Source organism: Brassica napus, chromosome C8 (genome assembly GCF_020379485.1).
Source record: "Brassica napus cultivar Da-Ae chromosome C8, Da-Ae, whole genome shotgun sequence".
NCBI classification, from domain to species: Eukaryota; Viridiplantae; Streptophyta; class Magnoliopsida; order Brassicales; family Brassicaceae; genus Brassica; species Brassica napus.
Window position 1 is genome coordinate 47,195,982 of NC_063451.1, and position 18,829 is coordinate 47,214,810.

The 18,829-nt window shown below is 34.1% G+C and overlaps 4 protein-coding genes, 1 long non-coding RNA gene and 1 pseudogene across 9 annotated transcripts; 1 reads left to right on the forward strand and 5 right to left on the reverse strand.

Annotated features, from left to right (window-relative positions):
• Window positions 1-2,474: 2,474 nt before the first annotated feature.
• LOC125591323 lies at window positions 2,475-3,929 on the reverse strand. Of its 2 annotated transcripts, none has more exons than XM_048765354.1 (6): window positions 3,878-3,929; window positions 3,758-3,810; window positions 3,493-3,642; window positions 3,267-3,434; window positions 2,948-3,189; window positions 2,475-2,877 (listed from the first exon to the last, which is right to left on the reverse strand). In XM_048765354.1, the coding sequence occupies exons 1-6, from the start codon at window positions 3,896-3,898 to the stop codon at window positions 2,702-2,704; spliced, it is 810 nt and encodes a 269-aa protein (XP_048621311.1). In that variant the 5' UTR covers window positions 3,899-3,929; the 3' UTR covers window positions 2,475-2,701. The 2 variants fall into 2 exon arrangements, with proteins under 2 accessions (XP_048621311.1, XP_048621310.1); XM_048765353.1 differs by having other exon boundaries at window positions 3,493-3,645; window positions 3,878-3,928.
• An 840-nt stretch (window positions 3,930-4,769) lies between these two features.
• Window positions 4,770-5,680, reverse strand: LOC106442139 (ATP-dependent Clp protease proteolytic subunit 6, chloroplastic-like). Of its 3 annotated transcripts, XM_048765358.1 has the most exons (4): window positions 5,478-5,680; window positions 5,345-5,398; window positions 5,152-5,244; window positions 4,770-5,016 (listed from the first exon to the last, which is right to left on the reverse strand). In XM_048765358.1, exons 1-4 carry the CDS (start codon window positions 5,535-5,537, stop codon window positions 4,969-4,971), a joined length of 255 nt encoding a protein of 84 aa, XP_048621315.1. In that variant the 5' UTR covers window positions 5,538-5,680; the 3' UTR covers window positions 4,770-4,968. The 3 variants fall into 3 exon arrangements, with proteins under 3 accessions (XP_048621315.1, XP_048621313.1, XP_048621314.1); XM_048765356.1 differs by having other exon boundaries at window positions 4,770-5,244; XM_048765357.1 differs by having other exon boundaries at window positions 4,770-5,244; window positions 5,345-5,386; window positions 5,478-5,619.
• Window positions 5,681-8,492: 2,812 nt separating this feature from the next.
• Window positions 8,493-9,723, reverse strand: LOC125591325 (S-protein homolog 21-like). Its single transcript, XM_048765355.1, has one exon. The coding sequence runs from the start codon at window positions 9,643-9,645 to the stop codon at window positions 9,229-9,231; it is 417 nt and encodes a 138-aa protein (XP_048621312.1). The 5' UTR covers window positions 9,646-9,723; the 3' UTR covers window positions 8,493-9,228.
• Window positions 9,724-9,965: 242 nt separating this feature from the next.
• On the reverse strand, window positions 9,966-11,501 carry LOC106414131 (ATP-dependent Clp protease proteolytic subunit 6, chloroplastic-like). Its single transcript, XM_048765359.1, has 7 exons — window positions 11,272-11,501; window positions 11,126-11,187; window positions 10,917-11,034; window positions 10,699-10,839; window positions 10,566-10,607; window positions 10,373-10,465; window positions 9,966-10,283 (listed from the first exon to the last, which is right to left on the reverse strand). Exons 3-7 carry the CDS (start codon window positions 10,923-10,925, stop codon window positions 10,236-10,238), a joined length of 333 nt encoding a protein of 110 aa, XP_048621316.1. The 5' UTR covers window positions 10,926-11,034; window positions 11,126-11,187; window positions 11,272-11,501; the 3' UTR covers window positions 9,966-10,235.
• Window positions 11,502-11,731: 230 nt separating this feature from the next.
• On the forward strand, window positions 11,732-14,793 carry LOC106414208. 2 transcript variants are annotated; one of them, XR_001282809.3, is made up of 3 exons: window positions 11,732-13,224; window positions 13,329-13,522; window positions 14,402-14,793. It is a non-coding gene; the product is annotated as an uncharacterized LOC106414208 (long non-coding RNA). The 2 variants fall into 2 exon arrangements; XR_007327273.1 differs by lacking the exon at window positions 14,402-14,793 and having other exon boundaries at window positions 13,329-13,582.
• A 2,421-nt stretch (window positions 14,794-17,214) lies between these two features.
• Window positions 17,215-18,309, reverse strand: LOC106413884 (annotated as a pseudogene).
• Window positions 18,310-18,829: the final 520 nt, after the last annotated feature.

Here is an 18,829-nt window from a genome sequence, read left to right on the forward strand (position 1 = left end):
TCTTCTGAACCTTTACTCTGTTTTGATACAATCTTATCATGTTTTCTTCATCAAAATCGTGTTGTTCTTGCTTAGTTATGTGTGAGTAGTCATCTAGTTGGGTTTAGGGGTTCTCATAGGGGATTTCTTGATGTTTTGATTCATAAAACGTGTGTAGACTAAGGGATTACGTTTTGGTTTCTTCATCTAATGGATTTCTTACTGCTTGAACTGAATTGATCACTTAGTTCATGATATTAGATTGTTTGATGCACCGAAAGTGATTGTTTGAACTTCCGAAAATACTTTAGATGAGCAAAGTGTCCTTAACCCTCGGAAGTTGATGTTATTGCGCTTTGTGAACATATTGAACCTGTTCTTAATGCTTGTTTAGAAATTGAAACTCAGCGGAAGTTAGTGTGGGGATTTCTATAACATAGAGAATTAGCGCTACGGAAGTAGGTTAATTCTAATATCGTGTTTGAGTTCTAGACGGTTCTTAATATATCCCTGTGTCTGCCATTAATTGTATCTTGATTAAAAAGAAATCCCTGAGAATTCCCAATGCCCAACGTTTGTTTTAAAATAGTTTTCAAATCGTTTAAATCATCTTTTTACAGCTTGTTTATGTTTTGTGACACTAAAGAAAATTAAATAAAAACCATCAAAAATATATCTTCGTTCGCTGTAGCTATTAACTTGTCTGCAACTCTACGTGTGATCATCGGTCCCTGTGGATTCGATCCCGCATTACTACTGCGTACTTTACTGTGCACTTGCAGTTAGATAATCGGGTTAAAACTCGACACATCATCCATCATGCTCTAGCCATCCTTGTACTCCAACTTTACCAACCGTCGAACAAGAAAAGCTTTGTTTCGAGGTGTTTTCTTTAGAATCATGGATTCAAGTTTTGTCCATAATTCAAAAGCATTTGTGCAGGTAGAGACATGTTCAAAGAGAAATTGGTCGACATACTTACGTATTACGACAACCGCTTTTCTATCAAGAGTCTCCCATGCTTTATCATCCTTTCCTTCCGGCTTATCCTTCATGATGATGGGCTCATGCAAATCCTTACAATAAAGGTGATCTTCCATCATCGGTTTCCAATAAGATAAGTTGTCCGTCGTGAGCTTGAACATGTCACCTTCAAAGGTAACGGTGGCCTCCATCTTCACTTCTTCAAAGATAACGGTAACCTTGCTCTGATACCAGCTGTTGGGAAAGATAGCGGATAATATTTTCTTCGGAAGGTTAAGATGGAATGTAGACGGTTAGTGTTTAAGATAACCTTCTTATTTTAGGAAAGGGGTTTTCACTAAGGTTTGTGTTTGGAGATTTCTTAAAGACTTTCAGAACTCTTTATGAAATGTTTTCTCTCTATTTTTTTTCTTCATTCTTGGATGATACAAATGGTGCTAAGCACCCCTATTTGTACAAGTGAAGAAGCAAACTCTAACATGTTCTAGATTTCTCTAAATTATTATCTTATTTCAAAATATCTAACATTAATTATTCTACTCCATAACTTTCTCTCTTCTTCTCCATAATTCTAGATAATTCTTTCTCTTTGTGTTCTTATTTTGGACTCTTAATATGGATCATAATTTTGGGTTCAAGGCTAATGGAAGAAAAACCAACACTTTCAAACCACATGAAGCAGACTCAAGACTTCATCGTCTCCACGTTTGCTTTGTAACCATTTTAGTTTCGCAAACAGCTTTGGTGCAACCTGGAGATCCAAAATCCAGTTTTCATCACAATATGAATAATGTAGAAGAAGATGATGATGTAAAGAGCGAAGGAAAAAAAGACTTCTGTATCAGTAAACAATCATATCCACACACAACAGACGGCACTATCTCAAACATATATTACATACATGATTCATATAATTGTCAAAACAAACAGTTTCCTGGTCAGTTCACCTGATACTCGAGTAGTGGCTTTAGTGCTTTACACATTTCGGTTTGCAAGATTCCTCGAGGTACTTCTTTTTTTCTTGCATAAGATTTGAAAATGTAATCATGAATGAGTTGTATGTAAAATTTGACAAAGCTATAAACTTGAAAGAAGAAGAACAAGGATAGGTTGGTTCATTGTGACCTTATGGGTTGAAATAGAAAGACCGAATAAAATTTAAAAGTGCACCTAAAGTCGTTTTCCCCTGCCCGGCCTCAAAGTAAAAAAATCAAACATGGCAAGCATTGCTAGCCTGGAGTGCTAATGTTTTTTTGCGAAGAAGGTTGTAAGAACAACATAGACCATCCAAGAGCAAAACCTCTCAAAGACATTAGAGAACGCTTCAAATGCATTACAAACGAAAGCACGAATTGTGGAAGTGCAACTAAAATGTTGGAAGCTGCGTTTGCCAAAAAGAGCTACATAGATTTGGAAGCCGAGAAGGAGAATTGACAATTAAGCTGGAAAACCAAACGAAACCATGATCGTAGGGAGCCGAGGACTTAGATAAATATTTGGACGTAGATATATGATAACCTTAAGTCTTTACTGAAAACTTGATTGGACAACCAAGTTTGTCAGTGTTATTACAGAGTTTTATCATAGAAAACACCACAGACGCATAAAAACATATTTAAAATCCAGACAAAACATAACATTCAACATCCAGAAAAGAGAAAAGGAGGAGGTGGCATTGCAAGACAGGTAAATAACAAGAGACAGCATTTGAGAGAGAGAGAGAGAGAGAGAGAGATTTCTAGTCGGTAGTCATGATCGACTTCTGATTTCCCTCAGATAGAATTGCTTTATCTTTCTCAGCCATAGCCAACCTAGCTGCTTTAGCTCTCTCAGCCTTAGCCAACCTAGCTGCTTTAGTTCTCTTACCCTTAGCCAACCTAATTGCTTCAGTTCTCTCAGCCATAGCCAAAATACCTGAAACAAAGATACAAATGAATGAACGGTTTTACACAAAAAAAAAAAAAGAATGAAGAAAGTAACGTACGTGCGAGAGAGACGCCCCCGCCGCTATCCTTTCTTGGTGGGAGGACAGCATTAACAACAAGATTAAAGCCTCCCGCAGAACGTCCGCTAAGTTTCAGAGCCTTTTCAATAGCATCTTTTCCACGGAGATGAACGAAAACCACTTCCCCCAAAACAGAACAATAGGATCCAGGGAAAACCGAACGTGCCATCTCCTCGACCTCATCCTCAGCAAGGGAAGTATCAAATCCTGTGACATTCAACCTAAAATAGCAGGACATCATATTAGGACAAGAACAAACAGGTTAATAAATAAGAAAGGAAAAAAAAAATCAATTTACACGCGCTGTCGGTATTTGTCTTGTGCTTCGGGAGTAGCAAAGAAATGGTCAAGGCGATTGCTGTCAAAAGGGTAAGCCGTAACTCGTAAAATACGTCCTCCCATGTCACTTCCATCAAACGTCAACGCCTTTTCTTCATCTTCTTCGTTAACGTAGATTAATCCGCATCTGTAAAACACAAAGATTATTATAGACGATCAAGCTGGAGGAGGAAGAAGTCACAAACCTGCAGAGAATAGTACGACTGAAGTCGAGTTCGTGAGCAAAAGCATGTATTAGCTTTATTCCACGTGATGCGAAGTGTTTACTCAGGCCCTCTTCAACAACATCCTTACGAGAGGAGCTATCGTATCCCTCAACCGCAATCCTTCTAATGCTGCTTTATTATTGCAAAAGGATATTAATTAATTAATTAATTACCGTGAGACACAATAACACATGATCCATCTAATTAGATATACAAATCTCAAAAAAAAAAAAAAGAAACGAACCTGCTCTTTAGAATCGCTGCATCACTACCGTTCAATTCCAGACCTTCCACACCCTAAAGTAAATAAGATCTAATCAGACAACTAATTCGAGAAACAGAAAGCGATGATAAGAATAATTACTTTGATCACGGATGCGTCCATGGCGACCGACTGCTGCGCTAGGTTTTTTTTTTCGAGAGGGCGCGATAAAGATATTTTGATTTTTTTTGGTCTTTATAGAGAGTCTCGACTTTAACTGTTATTCTGGTTTTGGGCCGTAACGTCCTGCTCGTTGGGTCTGCAGTTTAGTTTAAGCCTGGACTAGGCCCATTCACTAATAACAGTTAAAGTCGCCTCTATACAGGGCGGATCTCGTAGGGCGGATCTCGTAGGGCGGCTCGGAACTATACAGTCAGACGTGCATTCTCATATAATGGTAGAATTATCGGCTGTGGAATCGTCTATGTAATATTTTTCATCATTGTAATAGTATAATTAATCAATGACCTTTTTCACAACTAGTGTACCATATTTGAAAAAAGCCAAACAAGAATCAACAATTCCTATACTCTCATCTTCTATTTACTGACTTCTAACTTCAACTCATTAATTGTCTCTACTGGCATTTTAGTCAAAGCTAGCCTACCAAAGTAAGCATTTTACTACTACTATTAACAAATACACATATCACTTTGTGAGCTAAAACTCAAGCTGTTTAACTCTTGAGTCTGTTATGATGGAGGCTTTTTACTTGGTTGAAGAGTTCGCCTAATCAGTTTTATATACTAACAAAGCAAGAAGCAACACTTGTTTGTTTGACCTGTAGGACTTGTGAGTGTTAACCAATTTTTTGTGCATTTTAGTTCTGAATCTCAAGTAGAGATAAGACTGTTTTTTTAATGTAATTCATCAATCATCATATACATTTTTGTTGGTTATTCTGCTTTTATATTTTGTATTGAATCATGTTTATGCAGAACAGGTTTCCATAGCTAAAGTCTTGATAAAAGCGAAAAAGAATGTGATTCACAAGAAACCAAAAGTTAGGTTTGAGATTGTTTAAGCTCAAAAAGAAATGTGACAGATTGGTATTCTGCTTAGTAGACAGTAAAAAACCAAGAAAACAAAACTGATGTATGCAAAAATGTAAATTACTGTTCATATTCAAATGAATGATAGAAGCTTTGAACATGCAATGAACTCTGTCTATGTGCCTTCTCTTGAATGGTGTTTCAGTATTCTGTTTCCAATAGACCATCAATAAGTCCAAACTCAAGCGCCTGCAAAAGAAAATGAAATCCAACAAATGGTACATAAGGATTATGAGGAACAATGACAATGTCCAAGAGTTGTGGCTCGTCGCTGCTTTTGAACCATAGCTTCAAAATTATTTCTGAGTTAACTGGTAACATTACCTCAGATGCAGATAAGAAACGATCTCTTTCAGTGTACTGCTGCAGTGTCTCAAGAGGTTGTCCAGTGAAGGCTGCATAAATCCTATCAATTTTCTGCTCGTAGAAACAACCAAAAGAGATCAATCAGATCAACGACTTGACATTCCATATTCTTAAACTAAGAAGCATCTAATATATAAAGAGAAAGTCTTACTTGTCGTGCTTCAATGGCTTCATTCACCTGTCTCCTCACGTCCTCCACATGCCCCTGGAAAAGTTTGCTAATCAATTAAGTTCATACGCATATAAAATTCCAACTAGTAACAAGGAGAATGAAAGAGACATACTCCACATCCAGTTTGAGGTTGACGGATCATGACACGAGTGTTAGGCATTGCATAGCGCATCCCTTTCTCACCTCCAGCTAGAAGAAGTGCTCCTTGACTCGCTGCTACTCCAAACGCTACTGTTCCAACTTTAGGCTTTATCTAAAACTTTTGATTAGGTTTGGATTCCAAAACTTTTTTTTGTCGGCTATCTATCTAAGATTAAGTGGTGACAGACGAGCAAAGATCACTTCTGTCCGTTTGGGTTTCATCTATATGGGATAAAATATAGCTGTTCCTTGCTATTAAATATATATTAAATAATTAAAAACCAGTAACTATTAAATATATAATTAAATTGGTGCGAACATATAAATCAATTTTATTAATCAAAAAAAAATATTTTTTATATTTGATAGGATATGTTATTAAATTTAAATGATACTAACATAGATAATATATTTTACTATATTTTTAATATTAATATCTATTAAATGATGATTTTACTCATATAGTTTTTTTGATCATTTGTATCTTTTATAGAAAAAAATTTAAATTACTGATAACAAAATTTTCATTGTGGGATTAATAGTTTTAGTAATTTATAATTAAAAAAAAATAAGTTGTCAATGATCGTTCAAAACTTTTAACAAAAAAACTGTTCAAAGTAAATTTTGAAACTAAAATATTGTATTTTATATTGTTTATAGTTTAATTTAAAACGATATATATATATTAATCTTAATAATTAATTAAATTAGACTTTTTACTTATATAATTTTTGTAATCATTTGTATTTTGTCATAACAAAAATTTTAAACCATGGATCATAAAATTTGAATGTGAGACTTTTAACAGTTTTAGTAATTTATAGCCGTTTATAAAAATTCAAAATATAACATATACATAAAAATCTAAATTTTTATTATATGGTTATTGTGGTTGTTTAATTTATTTAATAGTTTAAAATTAAACAAATATGATAGAAGATACACTATTTTTTATCAAATCTTTATTATTCAAAATCATTAATTGCCATATATATATTTTAGCCACATTAGGCAATTTCGTAAAATTTATTTAAGGAAATAATAAAGTACATTAATGATGAATTTATTATTAGTTTAATAAAAAACTTATTATATAATTAGATGGACCAACATATTTCTCTAATGATTCTAAGAATCATTCTATTGATGACATGTGGCTACAAAAAGAAGTTGTAATGCTTCTCAAATAATATATAGGGGATCAGCAAGAGGTAAGCTCAACCGTGTGAAAAACAAAAGTAAATACTTTTCTAAATAACCTAACCATGATATGGAAGCATAGTTTTGTAACATTTATTAATTTCTTTACATTCTTCATCTTATTCTTTAGACTAAATCTTTTTAAATAACATTGTATAACCCACATATCATTAGTTTAATATCAATTCAACTAAATTTTGATACAATATATCATGAATAATAATTTAATGAAATTATGTAACATAATATAAAATTACATAAATTAAAAAAAAGATTTTAATTTATCATATATAATGAAATTCACACCAACTGAAATAAAATTAACTTTTTTTTTTTACAAGTCATGAAACTCAAACTTAGAAAGAAAAAAATTACAAAATAGAGAGAAAACCACAATCGAGTACATAATACATATCCAATAAATTCAATCTAGAGAACAGAAGTCAGAAATTAATGTAATATAACAAATAATACAATAGCATGCAGAAGCTCAAACCACCAACGAGCTGCCATGTCAATGATATGGAAAACAACTGCAACCTTTGTTTCTACTTCAAACAAGTCAAAACAATTCATGACCATTCTTTGAGATGACGTAACCGGCTCGAGCTTCAAATGCAAAAATGCATATAAATGTTTCATGCATTATACATGCTCTATCAAACAGACTTGCCGAACAACTTTAACAAAAAAAAATATCTTAATTGATTGGTATATTTTCTGTTTAAAAACCATAGTCCAAGTTAATTTTTTTAAAACTACTAAAATGCAAACATACAAATAACACTCAATATACTGGTGTAGACAAGAATAATCGATTAAAGTAATCATACCGCCAACGAAATGAATATAAAAAGAAAGTTTACAAAAATTTATATCTTAAACCAAAAACAGTAGTCTTATATATTCATACATAATAGAAACACAAAATATGTTTTCGGTATTCTTTTTACAAAGGCATTATTTTAATTACATAATATATAAGCAAATATAACCAAAAAATATCACACTAAAGAAACAAAGAAAAGCAAAAAAAAAACAACAAAAATTGTTAATAATGTCGATTACTAACATTCTCGAAAACAACTATAATAATTTTGATTGAGAGTTCCTCTGAATAAAAACTTCATTCTGCACTATTTTATAAACTCTCACAAATGATCGAATCCGATTGATTTATGTATTTTATAGTTATAGAACTTAAATCATTATAAAAGCTTACAATTCATGATTAAAACATCAACAACACCAATAATTCGATCATTTTAGTTATATAATTGAAATTTGGCGTAAACAATATAATCATATTCACACCTAACTTAACGTAAAAGAAAATTTACACTAAAACATATTTTTTTTATAAAAACCGATCCATCACATCCCGCGCGTAGCGCGGACCTCCCTTAGTAGATAATAATGGAAACATAATAATAAAAGCATGGAGAAAATATAGAAATTAAATGGGATGATGAGAGACGATATAACAATAGGTAAGAGAAACATCAAAATGGTATAGAAGCAAGCACACCAACAAAATAGCCCTTTACAAGAAGAAAAAAAAATCGAACACTAGCTCGTGATGGTGGTCGTTGTAGAGTATTTCACTTCTCAGATTATGTTAACGTGAATAAAGACAAACTATCGATCACTATTCTTCTAGTTCTCCGAAGCCTTGTCTCGAGCTGCAAAAATGATGCAGAAATCATCTAAAAATGAATGTTATAAGTAGATTATATATCCCATTCCCATATCAAATATTGTTTTGACAATCTTTTTTTAACACTGATATCATCTCTACCTTCTTGTGTGTTTTTTTGGGTTTATGTTATGTGGTTATTAGTTAATTTCTCTTAGACCATCTCTAATGTATTTTACTATATTCTCTTCTAAAATAAAAGATTTCTATAATAGAGATAGAATTTGCTTCAAAGTATTTCCCTAATCTTCAAAATATAGAATAAAGAATATAAATTGTTATTTCTTCCCTTAAATATAGAGAAACAACTAGTAATCTCTTTTTTAGAAGAAGAAATAGCAATGGATTGAAGTGAAATTGTTCTAAATGCTAGATGCTCTTAAAAGAATCTGAAAACGGTAAAAAAGACTACCACATGCATATACGTAACTACATTTAAAATTTATAAATAGTATTCATTGCATGTAACTTAGAGCTTATTAATAAATCTGGGTTGGAATTGTATGTTAAGTGTTGGAGATTGATTTAGTTCGCATATGCTAAATTGGCTTGTTAAGGGTTTTGAGATCATTTCGCGTCACGATCTAATGAAGAAACGATAGAAAAATTGTAACTTTTAGAAAATATATACTGAATAACACCAAAGTTTAATTTATAAATTTTAAATACAGTGAAACAAATAAGAACAACTCTAACAAGTATATAATTTATACATTTACAAGTATATCACTGGTTTTTACAAGTATAACAAATAAATGGTGTTAATATATAAGTAAGTACATATATTGAAAACATCTGATAACACGGGAGATTTAGTTTGTGATCTCTATTTCCAGTCAAACTTCTTGTGAAGTTTAAATTCCACAAGATTACTGTGATAGATGCCATCATCTTTAGCAAGATAGTTATATGACTTTCCGTGAGGCTTATCCTTGTTCTGTTTATAGGCGTCAAACCTAGAAGAGACCTTATAATCAGGTCCTTTGCTCAGGGTACACCAGATAAGTGTGCCCCCGAAAACGTTGTCGTGGACACTGAATGTGTAATCGATTCCACCCGGTTTCAGATAGTGGACACCCATATCGTCGTTCCCTGATTTACAATGTACCTTGAGCCATTTCTTGTAACTAAGGCCGTTCCTGAAATAGAGTGTTGTCTTCTCCCCTTTCAATAAATTGGCACCATATGCATTGTCGATCATGCAAAGTGTAAAAACAAATAGAAAGATTGAAATATTTTTCATTTTTTTGTTGTTTCTTTCTTTCTAGATGTTTTAGATATATATATTTTTGTATTGTTAAAACTTGTTTGTCTTTATGTTTGTGGTTTTATATATACACATACGTATTGCTATTTTTGAGGTTTTTTAACATTATCTTCTTGCTCTATAATTGGAATTTTCTATTAAGGATTGAGGTGTATCAAGTCGTTTCAAATAAATAGATTGATGCCAATGGCCTGGTTATCCATCCTCTCTATTTAGCTATGTTCCTCTCTTTTTAGTCAAGTTTGTTTTACAGCCTCTCTTTTAGTCAAGTTGCAAATGCGGTAGAAACCATGAAATTCAGCGATACAAATGCATTGGCATTGTATATGATTTTAATTACCTAACTGAATAGTAACAAGCTGAACCTAACGTAAATAGAACACAAGTTTTCATATTGGTTCAGCGCAAATAGAAAAATGGGACAGCTTGGTTTTAGTCTGTTTAGTAGACACTAAAACCAAGCTGGTTTATGCACAAAGTCAGTTACAACTGTTCATATTCAAATGAAACTAGGAAGCTTTGAACATGCAATGAACCGTCTAATGTGCATTGTCTTGTATGATGTTTCAGTATTCTATTTCCAGTAGACCATCGATCAGCCCAAACTCAAGCGCCTGCAAAACAAAATGACATCCAACAATGTACATAAGGATTATGAGGAACCATAGCTTCAAATTATTTCTGAGTTAACTGGTAATATTACCTCAGAAGCGGATAAGAAACGATCTCTTTCAGTGTACTGCTGCACTGTCTCAAGAGGTTGTCCAGTGAAGGCTGCATACATCCTGTCAATTTTCTGCTCGTAGAAACAACCAAAAGAGATCAATCAGATCAACGACTTGACCTTCCATATTCTCAATCCAAGAAGCATCTAATATATAAAGAGAAAGTCTTACTTGTCTGGCTTCAATGGCTTCATTCACCTGTCTCCTCACGTCCTCCACATGCCCGTGGAAAAGTTTGCTAATCAATTAAGTTCATACGCATATAAAATTCCAACTAGTAACAAGGAGAATGAAAGAGACATACTCCACATCCAGTTTGAGGTTGACGGATCATGACACGAGTGTTAGGCATTGCATAGCGCATCCCTTTCTCACCTCCAGCTAGAAGAAGTGCTCCTTGACTCGCTGCTACTCCAAACGCTACTGTTCCAACTTTAGGCTTTATCTAAAACCATCATCCCATAGATTAACACCCTGCAGCTTCTGTGTAGACAGAAACATCATCACCGGAAGGGAACTTACCCAAGACATACAGTCAAAGAAACAAAGACAGTTAGATACATAAACAGTGAGAGTGACCTTGGATCAATGCTATGATGATCCTTGTTGCCAATCTTTGTAGAGACATTACTCGAAAGTCCTGGAAAGCAACAAAACACAACACGGATCAACTCATCAGCAACAATACTTCTTCAGCAACAAGAAAGAATCAAAGAGGTTTTTAAAGTTACCAGCTTTCAATGAATCGACATACGGACTCGGAAGCGCAGAAACTATACGTTTTGTTAGATTTCTACACAGAATCAAGAAAAGAGACAAACTTTGAGTCATACAAAGGTATGTGATTGCGATTTAGAAAAGTAAGTAGTAGTAGTACCTTTGATTGTGAGATAGATCATATGAAGTGGGTTTAGAGTTTCTAGTTCGAGAAGAGAAGTAAAGACTGAGAGGAGGTGAAATTGTCAAACCCGCCATTGGCACTAGAGCTCGGAAGCTTTTGTGGAGTTTTTTTTCGAGTTCGGGCGTCGGTGGATAGATAGACAGAGGAGGGCAAAAGAGACTTGACTTGACAGGTTATTGTTTGGACACGAACCGAAACTGAACCCAACTCAGTCAACAGCAACAACAAAGACGGGTCTAAGAGCATCATTCTTTAGCTGCTATTCTTAACTCATGATTTGACATTTTTTTTAACATTTTTTTGGCTAAGAGACGGCTCTTATCTCTTTTTAAGAGACGATTTTTTAGCTTTTCTTAGTTAAAATCTAAAAAAATCTAAGAACCGTCTCTTAACCGAAGCTAAGAACTTCAGTTATGAGACTGAGGTTAATCATGGTATAAGTGACTCTGTCTAAACCGGAATCTTGTACCGACTTTTGAGAACCAATCCTTATAGTTTACGGCAACTTTTGATTTGATTCATTTCAAAATAGAGAATAAAGTAAGAAATACTCTGATCTCGCTTTATTTTCTATGGAGTAATAAAATAAAAATATATTTATTCTATAAACGAAATAATTTTTTCCATTTTTATCTTTTACTTTTTTTTCACCAAAATAGAATATAATTAGAGTAAATTTAATTTAATTTTATGAATATTTCATTTTAAAAAAATATAATTTTACATTAGATCTAAAACTCATATGTTTACACGTCAAAAAGACTCCACTTTCGTGAATTTTTTGAAGACGATGACATATGTTTTATTTTCCATAGGTACGTATATTTTAAGTAAATTAATATTGAATAAATGATAAGGAACTAGGGAGGGAGAATATTTGGAAAGATGAGCCATATTAATTTCGAAATTCAAATGTAGTATACTATACTGGCAGTGACATAACCCCACCAACATGCCTTGCTTTCTCTTACAGACCTCATAAATACTAATTGAATGCTCATGGGAAAATCGTTTATTTCGTCGGCTACAAATGAATTAGTTAACTTCATGCCAAGGACTTCATTAATAGTAGTATTTGGAAAACCAATTAATTCTTGATTTTTACGATAAAATACTACCAACAATGCATCTTTTATGCTTTTTTTGTCACTGATGCATCTTGTATGTTTTTTTCTTCATCTTTTATGTTTAAAACATATTACATTGATTTGGTTAGAAGAGGGGTGTTAAAAAAATTGATTTGGTTATAAGAGTTTGAGGTGGTTAGACTAAAGAGTTAGATGTTTCCAGAGACCCATTGTTAGAGCACCAATAACGGCGCCTCTTAGAGGTGTCCCTTCAAAAAAAAAAAATTAAAATCATGCGGGTCTCACCTAAATCCTAAGGGCTGCTTCTTCTGCCTCTTCCGTAAAAGGCGAGTTTGGGAGGGTTTTACCATTTTTCGCGGGCTCCACTGGCTTGTTTTTAATTTTAATTTTTTTTAAAATCAGATAGAGAAAAAAAAACCCCTAAGAACCCTTTACCCTAATGATGGTCTTAAGCCACTCCGCCAACAAACTCTTGTTCTTCAAAATCATATGAGATTATTTTCAACGATTATATCATCGCTTGGAAAGTATATATACTATAAAAACATTTAAAATTTAATAAGAACACGTATAAATACTCTTTTCAAAAAAGTTTCCTATAGAAACAATTCAAATTTAATAAACCAACCTCCTTTTTGGTATGGGGTTGTTGGTCTAATTTAATGCTAGTGACTCTCTTCTTCAACCATCTTCATATTTAGATCTTGTTCTTCACTTTGCAGTCTCATAGACTTTGCAAATAGCCACCTTCTTTTCTCTCCTCTGTTTCTTCTACTTAGTACTTTTTGTTTTGGACGTTGCTGAAAATAAGAGTTCTGCGCGGATCCAATGATCTTCACCGGTAAAGTAACATTTTTAGTGCCGAGATCATTTTATATGTTTATTTGATCTATTAGTTGATGTTACTTTTATTTTTTGGTTTCTTGGTGTTGTGGACCTAACTAGCTAGTGATGAAAATCGGATGAGACGGGTTTTGGTTGTGATGTAAGCTGGTCAAGCGAGATATTAGTGCGGTTCAATCAAATAGTCGCACTCTTAGTAGATAGAGATTGATTTTGTTCGATTGAGCCGTGCCAATATCACGCATATAACCAAGATGGTTATTAACCTCAAAAGTATATTGTCAATCATCTTAAAGGTATTTTATCATATCTTTTTTTTCATTTTTAATAAAATGCAATTAGGTAACTTCTTAACACTTATGGTCCCAAAAAAAAGGTCCAAAACGGTAACTTCTTAACACTTTTTTACTCCGAGAGCTTCCAAGGTGTAAGGAAGTAAGACGCAACAATCCCCCCCCCCCCCCCCAAATCCATGTACAAGTGCGGTACCGCTTCTATTTTTAGAAAGTATAAGGAATTTTAAGCAAAAAGTATAGTAACAAGCTACTGGACTAAACGTAGTAGCTGTAGTGTTCGTATTGTCGTGGTTTACTATCGTGAGGATATTGCAGCAATACAAAAATTGTAAGTTTTAGTTTGTAATTATCTGCACGCTTTTCTATAATATAATTGGGAATTGTTTATACGCATTTTTCTAATCATAAGACAATTAGGGGAGTCTGTTTTGGACTCACTTTCAATAGGCAATAAATAGCGTTTATAATATCATCAAGTCGTTCAACTTTTCGGGAAGTATGTTTGTGATACAATTGTAAGAAAAATCTTCTTATAAAAATGCCGTCCAACAAATGTTATCAGCTATGTGAATAAAAATGTCCAAACTTATAAAACTTCTCAAAATTCAAACATGAAGGTAGACAATGTTAGAACTTATAACATTCAAACTTGAAGGTAGAAAAAATTACATTAAAACACACAAGAATATGGGAGAGGCGACCTCAAAAGGACGACATGTGGGAATTAATAAAAGACACAAGAACAAATGTGACCAAAACCATTATTTATTTGTCTCTCAAAACCATTTCGCTAACTATTTTTTGCATACATTTATTAATTTTGTAACCCAAAGAAATCTTAGCACTTCCCACTCTTTTTTCCTTCTCACTTGCGCGCAGAGTGATAGAGCTCAAGGTACTCAAGTGCAGGACGATTCCATGACCAGCCTTGCTTCATCAGTGATTTAAACCACTCTCTATACCAAAGCCAATATCGCCCTGCAAGAAGAAGAAAAACAAGTCACACCGGTTAAAGTAATGCTCCAATCAACGAGAGTATAATTATCCTTACACCTGCTGAGTACTAATTACTGAAACGCTAATACTGTAGGCTTTGTAGCACACCAAACTTGTAGACGTGCATGGAGTCATATAGAATATATTTAAAGAATATACTTTTGTTTGTGTGTTTAGCATAGTCTTAAGATACTGAGTCTAAGTCCATTTTGGGCCCCATGATATCAATATATTTACATTTCAACTCACCTCTAAAAACAATTGTTGTCTTCTATTTAGAGCTGTGCAAATAAACTGAATCCGAAAATCCGAACCGAACCAGATCCGATAAAAATGAATCCAAACCGAGCCGAACCCGACATAAATACAGAATGGATCCTATTTTTTGGTATTTTGGGTTATGGGTATTATCCGAACCGAACCCGGACCTAAATGGATATCCGATAGAACCCGAAAAATTTAAAATCACAAAAATAACTTCTACCAAATATGATCTTAATTCTTAATATGTATCCAAAATACTTTAAGATATTATTGAACTTCTAAAATAATAATCTATTACATGAAGGTTGATGGTGGAATGTAGCGGTTGAAGCCTGAAGTTTTTAGATTTTGGTTTTGTTTTCATTGAATAATGTTTCTCATTTCATGAGGACTTAGTTGTTGTTTTATGATTTCATTTATCTAGTTTTCTTTCTATCACTAACTATGTTTATCTTTCGCTTGATTTTGAATGATCACGTTTGATGTTTTTTCTTATTTTTGAATCGATTTTACTTATGTTTTGGCTATTAAAATATGTACAAATCATGTATTTTAAATCCGAAAAACCGATTTCGTTTATGTTTTAGTTACAAAATAAGTACAAATCAGGTATTTTTTAAACCGAAGAACCTATTGGGACCTAAACCCGAAAGTACAATGGGTTATACAGGTTCTTTGAAGATTTACTAACCCCGATCCGAACCCGAACCGATCCCGAACCGAACTTTTATATAACCCAAATGGGGTTGATTTTGATAAACCCGAATGGATAAAACCGAAACTCGATTGGGACCCCGAATGCCCATTCCTACTTCTATTTATTCTAGTTACCCATTGGGTATAGTGAAATTGAATGACCTAGCTAAACAGTGGCCTCACCTTTCCTCTATATCCAAAATCTTACAAACTTATAACAATTGGATTCTTCAAGGTATAATTCCCAACCTGTTTAATGGTCTAATAGTTGGGATCGCAGTTTAGAGTAATCTGAATTGTCGAATTTAAAGTTTAGATTTAAGCGTACTTCATTGATCAAATATGCATATAAGAAAAATGCTCGCTAACATACATGCTACCATTTATCGATCATTTATTGGATTGTTCACTCGAAGACAACCACAAGATGTGGCTTTGTTTGTTATTTGGAACTTCTGTCATTCTTGAATTTTCTATATTTATCAATGTTGTTGGACTTGTCTGAATAAATGGTAGGAATCAGATCATTCAGAGAGAGAGAGAGAGAGAGAGAGAGAGAGAGAGAGAGGGATGAATGGTGAAGAGAGGGTTTGAGCGAGATAAGAGTGGAAAGAGATGTGCTGAGCCCACACAAATGAAGGCCATGATACTGTATATAGCTAGACTTCTCGATCAAGTTCACCTTCAAAGGCCCTTTCTTAAAAAGGAGGCATTATAACTCACAAAGGGATCAAAATGATTTTTGACTAACTTTTCCTTCTCTTATGCTTTATTACAACTTTCTCTAACTTGTATCACTTTCTTTTGACCCCAGACCCTACCCTCTCCATTATAACATCACCATGTCTATATAATGTATATGAGTATAGATCAAAACATAAATCATATAGCTGTGACTGGTTATCGCGTGATGTCTCACTGACCACTAAATCAATCCATTTAGGTATTTTTATATAACAGTTATGCAGTCAGGATTAGTTATCTCTGTAGTTCTCTTCTATGTCAAAACTTCAGTGACGTCTATGTATATTTATATAACAAGATGCCATTTCCCGTAGGAACCATCATGATTTTAATTGGGAAATTTTAATTCAAAGTAGTGTCTTTTCCTGCTCGTGAGTGCCCACTTTGAAGTGGATTCTTTGGACAGTTTACCTGTGGACACAAATTAATGTTGAAACTTGAAAGGACACATCTGTTTTCATTAATTATATACAAACTTGCCTTTCATATCATGTCAAGTTATCAGTTAATTAATCACTAGACCTAATACTATTGATAAATTAATCTTTTACTATCATAAACAATACCGGAGCTCAATCATTATTATCCTTGTTACGTAGGACTTGACATATGAGTTGATTTTTATCGTTTACTATAGTCATTCATCATATTTAGCTAAAATTGAATGTTATGAGGAAGAAAAATATAACTAATTGTGCAAATTTGATAGCTTAATTTTTGCTAATTCGAAGTTTCATATTTTTCATGACATGATGATACTTTATGGTCCGGAACTAGTTTATATAATATTCATAAATTTTAAAGCCACTCTTTTCCAATCACAGTAGACCCGAACTCCGGAGAAAGAATCCAATCAAGTCACTTTCAGGAAATTATTGATCAATCTCGTAATAAAAAAAACTACCTGCCTTGGATCAATGACTCTTGAGTAGACTTTTCATGATGGCATGATACTGAAACCAAATCGCCATTTCATACTTTTGGATGTTGAATCTTGAATAATCATTAAATTAACCAATACCATAAAAATATACACATAGCACATGAGGTTCTTGAAAATTATCCCACAATTAATTAATATTAAAAATCTAAAAGGAAAAAACATTATGCATGGGAAACCAAATGTTATACTACATCTCACCCTTGGGATTCAAGAAAGTTTCAAAATTAATTGTAACACCCTGACTCATTAGCTAGTTAGCCGTAGAATCCTGTTTGGCTCCAAATCGCGTCGCGGACGCGCCTTAATTCTCGTCCTTTGTCCTTTGAGAGTCTTCCCAACTCCTTCAAACACCGACGCGCCACCGCCTCCAGTTTTGCTACTCCTCCGCTTTTGGCTCTTCGCTACGTACTCATGCGGCGGCATCATCCCAGACTCTTCATCGTCCTCTTCCCCCGACTCGTGTATCGACTCAACCGAGTTGACTCGGTATATCTTACTCCAGTCCGGCACGTTCACCGGCGCAGACGACGCCAGCTGCCGCTGGATTCTTCCTCCTTTTCCACCGCCACCTCCCTCTCCTCCTCCGCTGCGTATCTGATGCACGATCCTCGGCGACGAAGACGTGTCCTGAAACGCCAGAGACAGACCACCACCACACACGCGGCCGTTGCTCACCACCGCATCACGTGAGTTCCATGCGCCAAGCGATTCCGGTATCTCGGTGAGTTCCTCTTGGCTGTGATCAACGGCGTGTGACCATATGTCCTCTTCCGTGAGCTCTGGTTCGTCGGCGTCACTACCACCGTAACTGTAGCTGCATCCCAGGTACCTCTCGCTCTGGCTTGTCGTCAGCTTTCGGCCCTTCGCCATGTGGTCAATTACTTTTAAATGTATCTTAAAACATTCAGAAATTATGTAATTAGTGATTTCGCTATAAGTTTTAAACAGAGCATTAGACGAATATATATAGCATTTTTCTGAACACAAGAGTCCAAAAGAATGTGAGATGAGAATTAAAGAAATATAATTCGCAAATATGCCACTGAGTTGTAATTTTCTCACAAAGAAACACCTATCAACATTTCTTGTTGCTGTTTAAACCCTATCTGCATTTCTAAAAATTAGTGGTCCTTCTTGCATGGAGTTTCAAGTTTCAACCGTAAGATATTTAATTCTAAACTAACTTTTAGATGGAAACAGTTTACACGAAAACTAAGTACATTTCGTAAATGTGTTTAATACTCTGTCATCTTAAGCTCTTAAAAAGAAGTTTCTTCAACTCAAACATCGTTCATTTACCACGGACGGAGAACTTACGGGCGGATAGCTTAGCATGCAGTGATAGGAAACAACCGTCTTTCGTCGTTCACATGGTGCGAAGTTCCCAATTTGGTTTACAGAATCAAGTTGAGTCTGTAAATGTTTTTGCTGTAAAAAAAAAAACTGCCATCTAATATGAGCCACAATTTTTTTTAATTTAGACCATCTCTTTTGTCTTTGGTCAAATTATCAAATAAGAATCTTTGTGACCTCATCTGGAATTTAAATAGTAAGGGGATTCTTTTAGGAGATATGAAAACGGTAAGGAGTAAATGGAAACATTTTTGACTAAATGAAACATATTTCGTATAGTTTCGTGTCTTTAACATAAAACAGATAAAACA

Bases quoted from the DNA above. Each gene is read 5' to 3' on its own strand.
- LOC125591323 (XM_048765353.1), bottom strand. From the start codon at position 3,898: ATGGACGCATCCGTGATCAAA. The intron at 3,646-3,757 runs GTTCGTTTCTTT...GCAATAATAAAG, and splicing joins GCAGCGATTCTAAAGAGCAG to CAGCATTAGAAGGATTGCGG. The intron at 3,190-3,266 runs GTAAATTGATTT...CTGCTATTTTAG, and splicing joins GACAAATACCGACAGCGCGT to GTTGAATGTCACAGGATTTG.
- LOC106442139 (XM_048765356.1), bottom strand. From the start codon at position 5,537: ATGCGCTATGCAATGCCTAACACTCGTGTCATGATCCGTCAACCTCAA. The intron at 5,399-5,477 runs GTATGTCTCTTT...AAACTTTTCCAG, and splicing joins AACCTCAAACTGGATGTGGA to GGGCATGTGGAGGACGTGAG. The intron at 5,245-5,344 runs GTAAGACTTTCT...TTCTACGAGCAG, and splicing joins AAGCCATTGAAGCACGACAA to AAAATTGATAGGATTTATGC.
- LOC125591325 (XM_048765355.1), bottom strand. From the start codon at position 9,645: ATGAAAAATATTTCAATCTTTCTATTTGTTTTTACACTTTGCATGATC.
- LOC106414131 (XM_048765359.1), bottom strand. The intron at 10,466-10,565 runs GTAAGACTTTCT...TTCTACGAGCAG, and splicing joins AAGCCATTGAAGCCAGACAA to AAAATTGACAGGATGTATGC. The intron at 10,284-10,372 runs GTAATATTACCA...TTTGTTTTGCAG, and splicing joins GTTTCTTATCCGCTTCTGAG to GCGCTTGAGTTTGGGCTGAT.